Below are 10,214 nucleotides of genomic sequence, written 5' to 3' on the forward strand. Positions count from 1 at the left end.
GGGGGGGGGAACCATATGGGTGCCCCCGGCGACCATATGGGTGCTGTGGGGGCCTATGGGTCACCGTGGGGCCCTATGGGGCACTGTGGGGCCCTATGGGTGCTATGGGGACCCTATGGGGTCCCTATGGGGTCTCTATGGGTGCTATGGGTTCCTATGGGTGCTATGGGGACACTATGGGGTCCCTATGGGGTCTCCATGGGTGCTATGCAGTCCCTATGGGTGCTATGGGGCCCTACGGGTGCTATGGGGCCCTATGGGTTCCTATGGGTGCAATGGAGCCCTATGGGTGCTATGGAGTCCCTATGGGTGCTATGGGGCCCTATGGGTTCCTATGGGTGCAATGGAGCCCTATGGGTGCTATGGAGTCCCTATGGGTGCTATGGGGCCCTATGGGTTCCTATGGGTGCAATGGAGCCCTATGGGTGCTATGGAGTCCCTATGGGTGCTATGGGGCCCTATGGGTTCCTATGGGTGCAATGGAGCCCTATGGGTGCTATGGAGTCCCTATGGGTGCTATGGGGCCCTATGGGTCCCCATGGGTGCAATGGAGCCCTATGGGTGCTATGGGGCCCTATGGGTTCCTATGGGTGCTATGGGTTCCTGTGGGTGCTATGGGGTCCCTATGGGTGCAATGGGGCCCTATGGGTGCTATGGGGTCCCTATGGGTGCTATGGGGCCCTATGGGTGCTATGGGGCCCTATGGATGCTATGCAGTCCCTATGTGTGCTATGGAGCCCTATGGGTGCTGTGGGGCCTTATGAGTTCCTATGGGTGCTATGGGGCCTTATGGGTGCTATGGGGCCCTATGGGTTCCTATGGGTGCTATGTGGCCCTATGAGTTCCTATGGGTGCTATGGGGCCCTATGGGTGCTATGCGGCCCTATGGGTTCCTATGGGTGCTATGGGGTCCCTATGGGTGCTATGGGGCCCTATGGGTGCTATGGGGTCCCTATGGGTGCTATGGGGCCCTATGGGTGCTATGGGGCCCTATGGGTGCTATGGGGTCCCTATGGGTGCAATGGGGCCCTATGGGTGCTATGGGGCCTTATGAGTTCCTATGGGTGCTATGGGGCCCTATGGATGCTATGCAGTCCCTATGGGTGCTATGGGTTCCTATGGGTGCTATGGGGCCCTATGGGTGCTATGGGGCCCTATGAGTTCCTATGGGTGCTATGGGGCCCTATGGGTCCTATGGGTTCCTATGGGTGCTATGGGGTCCCTATGGGTGCAATGGGGCCCTATGGGTGCTATGGGGCCCTATGAGTTCCTATGGGTGCTTTGGGGCCCTATGGGTGCAATGGGGCCCTATGGGTGCTATGGGGTCCCTATGGGTGCTATGGGGCCCTATGGGTGCTATGGGGTCCCTATGGGTGCAATGGGGCCCTATGGGTGCTATGGGGTCCCTATGGGTGCAATGGGGCCCTATGGGTGCTATGGGGCCCTATGAGTTCCTATGGGTGCTATGCAGTCCCTATGGGTGCAATGGGGCCCTATGGGTGCTATGGGGTCCCTATGGGTGCAATGGGGCCCTATGGGTGCTATGGGGCCCTATGGGTCTCTATGGGTGCTATGGGTCCCTGTGGGTGCTCTGAGCTCTGTGAGTTGGGGGGGTGGGGGGGGGGGTCAGTGGGTGCCGCCCCCCCTCTGCGTCCCCAATCCGCGCTGGCAGTGCCGCGCAATTACCCAAATGGCTTTAATTGCACCCATAATCCCCCACCCCCCCCCACCCCCAACCCCACGGGGACACGGGGGGGACACACGTGACATGGGGGGGGGGGGGGGGGGGACGCGGGGGGCACGCGGTGCGGAGGGTGACACGGGGCAGCAGGGGACACACGTGATGGGGGGGGGGCGTGGGGGGCGTGGGGGGACGTGGGGGGGGTGTGGGGGGGCATAGTTGGGGCGTGGGAGGACCTGGGGGGGCATAGGGGGGGTGTGGGGGGACATGAGGGACATGGGGGGGCATGGGGGGAGCATAAGGGATATGGGGGGCATGGGGGGCGTGGAGAGACATGGGGGGACATGGGGGGGCATAGGGGGGGCGTGGGGGGACATGGGGGGCATAGGGGGGTTGTGGGGGATATGGGGGGCATGGGGGGCGTGGAGAGACATGGGGGGACATGGGGGGGCAAAGGGGGGGTGTGGGGGGACATGGGGGGGCATAGGGGGGTGTGGGGGGACATAGGGGACATGGGGGGACATGGGGGGGCATGGGGGGGGTGTGGGGGGACATAGGGGACATGGGGGGGCATGGGGGGGGTGTGGGGGGACATGGGGGGACATGGGGGGGCATGGGGGGCATGGGGGACATGGGGGGGGCATAGGGGGGGTGTGGGGGGACATAGGGGACATGGGGGGGCATGGGGGGCATGGGGGGGCATAGGGGATATGTGGGGCATGGGGGGCGTGGAGAGACATGGGGGGACATGGGGGGGGGAAAGGGGGGGTGTGGGGGGACATTGGGGATATGGGGGGGGTGTGGGACATGGGGGGGCATGGGGGGACATGGGGGGCATAGGGGGGTTGTAGGGGATATGGGGGGCATGGGGGAGACATGAGGGGGGGTGTGGGGGGACATGGGGGGGCATGGAGGACATGGGGGACATGGGGGGACATCGGGGACGTGGGGGGGCATAGGGGGGCGTGGGGGGGACATAGGGGGACATGGGGGGACATGGGGGGAAATGGGGGTCACATGGGTGACATGGGGGGGCATGGGGGGGAGTGGGGGGACATAGGGGACATGAGGTGACATGGGGGGGCATGGGGGGACATGGGGGACATGGGGGGACATGGGGGACATGGGGTCACGTGGGATGACGTGGGGTGACGTGGGGTCACATGGGGTCACATGGGGTCACATGGGTGCTATGGGATGACGTGGGGTAACATGGGGTGACATGGGTGCTATGGGGTGACATGGGGTGACATGGGGTGACATGGGGTCATATGGGGTGTCGTGGGGTGACATGGGGTGACATGGGATCACGTGGGGTCACGTGGGGTCATATGGGGTGACATGGGGTGACATGGGATCACATGGGGTCACATGGGGTCATATGGGGTGTCGTGGGGTGACATGGGGTGACATGGGGTGACATGGGGTCACATGGGGTCACATGGGGTCATATGGGGTGACATGGGGTGACATGGGGTGATGTGGGGTCACACGGGTGAGAAGTGGCAGCTGATGGGTGATGGATTACATGGCTGACATGGATGGCAGCGCACACAGACCCCATAGGCGCCCCACAGCACCCACAGAGCCCAAAGGGACCCCACAGACCCCATAGGTGCCCCATAGCACCCATAGGCACCCCATAGCACCCACAGACCCCAAAGGGACCCCACAGACCCCAAAGAGACGCCACAGACTCCATAGGCGCCCCATAGCACCCATAGGTGCCCCACACCAGCCACAGATCCCAAAGGGACCCCACAGACCCCATAGGCACTCCATAGACCCCACAGGAGTCCCATAGTACCCTTAGGTGCCCCACAGCACCCACAGACCCCAAAGGGACCCCACAGACCTAATAGGCACCCCATAGCACCCATAGGCATCCCATAGCACCCATAGGTGCCCCACAGACCCCAAAGGGACCCCACAGACCCCGAAGGAACCCCACAGCCCCCATAGGCACCCCATAGCACCCACAGACCCCAAAGGAACCCCACAGACCCCATAGGTGCCCCATAGCACCCATAGGCACCGCATAGCACCCATAGGCGCCCCACAGCACCCACAGACCCCAAAGGGACCCCACAGACCCCAAAGGTGCCCCATAGCACCCATAGGCGCCCCACAGCACCCACAGACCCCAAAGGGACCCCACAGACCCCATAGGCACCCCGTAGCATCCATAGGCACCCCACAGCACCCACAGACCCCAAAGGGACCCCACAGACCCCATAGGCGCCCCACAGCACCCACAGACCCCAAAGGGACCCCACAGACCCCATAGGCGCCCCACAGCACCCACAGACCCCAAAGGGACCCCACAGACCCCATAGGCACTCCACAGACCCCACAGGAGTCCCATAGCACCCATATGCGCCCCACAGATCCCATGGGTCAGCAGTTCAGACTCACATGGGTCACAGTTATGGGATCTCTGTGGGGTTTCTCTATGGGGTCTCTCTATGGGGTTTCTCTATGGATCTCTATGGGGTTTCTCTACGGGGTCCCCTTATATGGTAACTCTATGGGGTCTCTCTATGGGGTTTCTCTATGAGATCTCTTTATGGGGTTTCTCTATGGATCTCTACGGGGTTTTCCTATGGGGTCCCTTTATGGGGTTTCTCTATGGGGTCTCTACGAGTTTCTCTATAGGGTCCATTTATGGGGTTTCTCTATGGGTCTCCCCTATGGGGTCTTTCTATGGGGTCTCTATGGGTCACTTTATGGGATCTCTGTGGGATCTCGCTATGGGTCTCTCTATGGGATCTCTGGGTCTCTGTGGGTCACTCTGTGGGGTCTGTGGGTCTCCATGGCTCTCCATGGGGTTCCGCTCCCCCTGAGCGGCACGTCCACCCGCCCTTCCGGTTGGGGGCGGAGCTTTCCGCCCCTGGCCCCGCCCCTTCCGCTCCGGCCCGCCCATCGCTCCCTCCCCGCTCGGGGCGGCGCTTTTACGACAGCGGCGGCCGTAAAGCGGAAGCGCAGCGCTTTTACGACAGCGGTGGCCGTAAAGCGACAGAGCGGAACGACAACAGCGTTGGTGGTAGGGGGCTACCTGGGGGGGGTGGGGGGGGGCACGGGGGGGCGATGGGGCGCGGGGGGCTCTGGGGACCCCCCCAGAAGGGCCCTGAGGCTCTATGGGGGCCCCGTTCCCTTCCAGTGGGGATATGGGTGCCCCCCCCCCCCCAAAATGAAGTCTCCTTATGGGTTCCCCCCCCCCAACCGAGCGCTCCCTTCGCCCCTCCCCCACCCCAAAGGGTTCCCCCCCCCCCTTCCGAGGGATCCCAAAGACCCCCCCCCAAAAAAGGCTCCCCCCCCCAACCCAATGAGTGCCCCTCCCACCCCCAATGAATTCCCCCCCCCCCCCACCAAAGGTCTCCCAATGAGTGCCCCCCCCCCCCCCCCCACCCATCAGCTCCCAATGGGTTCTCCCCCACCCAACGGGTCCCCTCCCCCCACCCAACACCCCCCCACAGCCCCCCCCCCCCACACAGTGGGTTCCCCACCCCACCCAATGAGGTCCCCCCACCCATCAGCCCCCATTGAATCCCCCCCCCCCCAAAGGGGTTCCCCTGCCCACCCCATGGCTCCCCCACCCCCTCCCACCCCCCCATCCCCCCCCCAACCCCCCTCACTCCCCCCATCCCCCCAATGTAGGGCCATGGAGTCTCCCACCCCCCAATGATGACCCTCCCACCCATCAGCCCCCATTGAATCCCCCCCCCAAAGGGGTTCCCCTGCCCACCCCATGGCTCCCCTACCCCCAATCCCCCTCCCACCCCCCAGCCCCCCTCACTCCCCCCATCCCCCCAATGTAGGGCCATGGAGTCTCCCAGCCCCCACCCAACCCAATGAGATCCCCCCACCCATCATCCCCCATTGAATCCCCCCACCCCATGGCTCCCCCACCCCCAGCCCCCCTCACTCCCCCCATCCCCCCCCATGCAGGCCCCATGGAATCACTCTCCCACCCCACCCAATGACTGCCCTCCCACCCATCAGCCCCCACTGAATCCCCCCCCAAAGGGTTCCCCTGCCCACCCCATCCCCCCCCCAACCCCCCAACCCCCCTCACTCCCCCCATCCCCCCAATGTAGGGCCATGGAGTCTCCCAGCCCCCACCCAACCCAATGAGGTCCCCCCACCCATCAGCCCCCATTGAACCCCCCCCAAAGGGGTTCAATGCCCATTGAACTCCATCACCCTGCCCACCCCATGGCTCCCCCACCCCCTCCCACCCCCCAGCCCCCCTCACTCCCCCCATCCCCCCCCCCCGCAGGCCCCATGGAATCACTCTCCCACCCCCCACCCCACCCAATGACCGCCCTCCCACCCATCAGCCCCCATTGAGTCCCCCCCCAAGGGGTTCCCCTGCCCACCCCATGGCTCCCCCACCCCCTCCCACCCCCCATCTGCCTCCCACCCCCCAACCCCCCTCACTCCCCCCATCCCCCCAATGTAGGGCCATGGAGTCTCCCACCCCCCAGTGATGACCCTCCCACCCATCAGCCCCCATTGAGTCCCCCCCCAAGGGGTTCCCCTGCCCACCCCATGGCTCCCCCACCCCCAATCCCCCTCCCACCCCCAGCCCCCCTCACTCCCCCCATCCCCCCCCCGCAGGCCCCATGGAATCACTCTCCCACCCCACCCAATGACCGCCCTCCCACCCAAGGGGTTCCCCTGCCCACCCCACCCTACCCCCCTTTCCACCCCCCATCCCCCTCCCACCCCCCAACTCTCCTCACTCCCCCCATCCCCCCAATGTAGGGCCATGGTCTCTCCCACCCCCCACCCCACCCAATGATGACCCTCCCACCCATCAGCCCCCATTGAGTCCCCCCCCAAGGGGTTCCCCTGCCCACCCCATGGCTCCCCCACCCCCAGCCCCCCTCACTCCCCCCATCCCCCCCATGCAGGCCCCATGGAATCGCGCTTCACCCGCGGCAAATCCCCACTGCTGGAGCGCCCCCTGGGCCGCCCGCGGGGGGAGGTGAGTCTGAGCGCCTTCGCTCTGCTCTTCTGCGAGTTGGTGCAGTACTGCCAGCGCCGGGTCTACTCCGTGGCCGAGCTGCAATCCAAGCTGGCCCAACTGGGCCACCAAGTGGGCCTCCGCCTCCTGGACCCCCTGGTGAGCCGCGAGAGGGGGGGGCGGCGCGAGACCAAAGTGCTGAGCGTCCTCCTGTTCGTCAAGGGCCCCGTGTGGAGGGCCCTGTTCGGGAAGGAGGCCGACAAGCTGGAGCAGGCCAACGACGACGACAAGACGTACTACGTGATCGAACGCGAGCCTCTGGTCAACACCTTCATCTCCGTGCCCAGGGAGAACAGCACCCTCAACTGCGCCGCCTTCACGGCCGGCCTGGTGGAGGCCGTGCTGGGAGCCAGCGGCTTCCCGGCCAAGGTGACGGCGCATTGGCACAAGGGGACCACGCTGATGATCAAGTTTGAGGAGGGGGTCATCGCGCGGGATAAGAGCCTGGAGGGGAGATGAGGGGCGCCGAGGCGTGGGGTGGGGGGAGGAGGGGGTCACCTCTTTGGGGGGGGGACGCTCGTGTTGATGTTCAGAGCCATTGGTGTCACTCAACGCCACCCGTTGTCCTCCGTTGTCTTCATGTTGGGATGCTCGTGTTGATACGTGGCCCTATAGGTGGTATTGGGGCCCATTGGGTGACCTTCAACGTTGGGTGTCCCTCAATGGGGTCCGTTGTCCCTCCTGATGGCACTCAGAGCTCTGTGGGGACATTGGGAGCCATTGGTGTCACTCAGCACCACCCATTGTCCTCCATTGTCTTCATGTTGGGATGCTCATGTTGATACGTGGCCCTATAGGTGGTATTGGGGCCCATTGGGTGACCTTCAGCGTTGGGTGTCCCTCAATGGGGTCCATTGTCCCTCCTGGGGACATTGGGAGCCATTGGTGTCACTCAATGTCACCCATTGCCCTCCTTTGTCTTCATGTTGGGACGCTCATGTTGATACGTGGCCCTATAGGTGGTATTGGGGCCCATTGGGTGACCTTCGGCGTTGGGTGTCCCTCAATGGGGTCCATTGTCCCTCCTGGGGACATTGGGAGCCATTGGTGTCACTCAGCGCCACCCATTGTCCTCCTTTGGCTTCATGTCGGGTCGCTCGCGTTGTTACGTGGCCCTATAAATGTTCTGTTGGCCCATTGGGTGACCTTTGGTGTGGGGTGTCCCTCAATGGGGTCCGTTGTCCCTCCTGATGGCACTCAGAGCTCTGTGGGGACATTGGGAGCCATTGGTGTCACTCAGCGCCACCCATTGCCCTCCGTTGTCTTCATGTTGGGATGCTCATGTTGATACGTGGCCCTATAGGTGGTATTGGGGCCCATTGGGTGACCTTCGGCGTTGGGTGTCCCTCAATGGGGTCCATTGTCCCTCCTGGGGACATTGGGAGCCATTGGTGTCACTCAACGCAACCAGTTGTCCTCCTTTGGCTTCATGTCGGGTCGCTCATGTTGATATGTGGCCCTATAAATGTTCTGTTGGCCCATTGGGTGACCTTTGGTGTGGGGTGTCCCTCAATGGGGTCCATTGTCCCTCCTGGTGGCCCTGGGAACTACTTGGGGACATTGGGAGCCATTGGTGTCACTCAGCGCCACCCATTGCCCTCCGTTGTCTTCATGTTGGGATGCTCATGTTGATATGTGGCCCTATAGGTGGTATTGGGGCCCATTGGGTGGCCTTTGGCGTTGGGTGTCCCTCAATGGGGTCCATTGTCCCTCCTGATGGCACTCAGAGCTCTGCGGGGACATTGGGAGCCATTGGTGTCACTCAACACCATCCATTGTCTCCATTTGGCTTCATGTTGGGACGCTCGTGTTGATATGTGGCCCTATAGGTGGTATTGGGGCCCATTGGGTGGCCTTCGGTGTTGGGTGTCACTCAGTGGGGTCCATTGTCCCTCCTGGTGGCACTCAGCGTCTCCTGGGGACATTGGGAGCCATTGGTGTCACTCAGCGCCATCCATTGTCCCCCTTTGGCTTCATGTCGGGTCGCTCATGTTGATACGTGGCCCTATAAATGTTCTGTTGGCCCATTGGGTGACCTTCAGCGTTGGGTGTCCCTCAATGGGGTCCATTGTCCCTCCTGGTGGCCCTGGGAACTACTTGGGGACATTGGGACCCATTGGTGTCACTCAGCGCCACCCATTGTCCTCCGTTGTCTTCATGTTGGGATGCTCATGTTGATACGTGGCCCTATAGGTGGTATTGGGGCCCATTGGGTGACCTTCGGTGTTGGGTGTCCCTCAATGGGGTCCATTGTCCCTCCTGGGGACATTGGGAGCCATTGGTGTCACTCAGCGCCACCCATTGTCCCCCTTTGGCTTCATGTCGGGTCGCTCGCGTTGTTACGTGGCCCTATAAATGTTCTGTTGGCCCATTGGGTGTCCCTCAATGGGGTTCATTGTCCCCCACGGTGGCCCCTGGAACTACTTGGGGACATCATCCCCCCATCCCCACATTCCCGGTGTCCCCACATTCCCCCATCCCCATGTCCCCAGTGTCCCCAATGTCCCCCCTATCCCAGTGTCCCCAATGTCCCCAATGTCCCCCTCTTCCCAGTGTCCCCAATGTCCCCCCCATTCCAATGTCTCCAATGTCCCCCCCATCCCGTTGTCCCCAATGTCCCCCCATCCCAATGTCCCCCCATCCCGGTGTCCCCAATGTCCCCACGTCCCCACCCCGCCCATCCCTTTCCCAGAAGCCCCCCACCCGGCACCACTTCCCCTTTCGGTTCCCCTTTTTGGGGGACAGAGTTGGGGGGTGGGGGGGGACGTGGGGACACCGAGGGGGGGGGGGGGCGGGACACGTGGCACTGCCAGCTGTATGGGGACAGTGGGACATGGGGGGGGACATGGGGACACTGGGGACATTGGGGACATGGGGCCATTATGTACATGGGGCCACTGGGGACGTGGGGACATTGGGGACATTATGGACATGGGGACATTGGGGGTTTGGGGACACTGGGGCCATTATGGACATGGGGACACCATTGAGGATGTGGGGCCATTATGAACATGGGGACATTGGGGCCATTGGGGCCATTATGGACATGGGGACATTGGGGACATTATGGACAATGGGGACATTATGGACATGAGAACACCATTGGGGATGTGGGGCCATTATGGACATGGGGACAGTGGGGCCATTATGGACATGAGAACATTATGGACATGGGGACATTGGGGACGTGGGGACATTGGGGCCATTATGGACATGGGGACATTATGGACATGGGGACATTGGGGATGTGGGGACATTGGGGACATTATGAACGTGGGGCCATTATGGACATGGGCACATTGGGGCCATTCGGGCCATTATGGACGTGGGGACACTGGGGATGTGGGGACATTGGGGCCATTATGGACATGGGGACATTATGGACGTGGGGACATTGGGGACATGATGTCCCCATGTCCATAATGGGGATGTGGAGCCATTATGGACATGGGGACATTGGGGACGTGGGGACATTGGGGACATTATGGACATGGGGACATTGGG

At 62.8% G+C, this 10,214-nt stretch overlaps 1 protein-coding gene and 1 long non-coding RNA gene across 2 annotated transcripts; one reads left to right on the top strand and one right to left on the bottom strand.

The window, feature by feature from the left end:
* The first annotated feature begins 4,678 nt into the window (after positions 1-4,678).
* Positions 4,679-7,855, top strand: TRAPPC5 (trafficking protein particle complex 5). Its single transcript, NM_001271159.2, has 2 exons — positions 4,679-4,724; positions 6,598-7,855. The coding sequence occupies exon 2, from the start codon at positions 6,603-6,605 to the stop codon at positions 7,167-7,169; it is 567 nt and encodes a 188-aa protein (NP_001258088.1). The 5' UTR covers positions 4,679-4,724; positions 6,598-6,602; the 3' UTR covers positions 7,170-7,855.
* Positions 7,801-9,267, bottom strand: LOC107057631. Its single transcript, XR_005842214.1, has 2 exons — positions 8,747-9,267; positions 7,801-8,038 (listed from the first exon to the last, which is right to left on the bottom strand). It is a non-coding gene; the product is annotated as an uncharacterized LOC107057631 (long non-coding RNA).
* Positions 9,268-10,214: the final 947 nt, after the last annotated feature.

The sequence above is a fragment of the Gallus gallus genome, chromosome 30 (genome assembly GCF_016699485.2).
Source record: "Gallus gallus isolate bGalGal1 chromosome 30, bGalGal1.mat.broiler.GRCg7b, whole genome shotgun sequence".
NCBI lineage: Eukaryota > Metazoa > Chordata > Aves > Galliformes > Phasianidae > Gallus > Gallus gallus.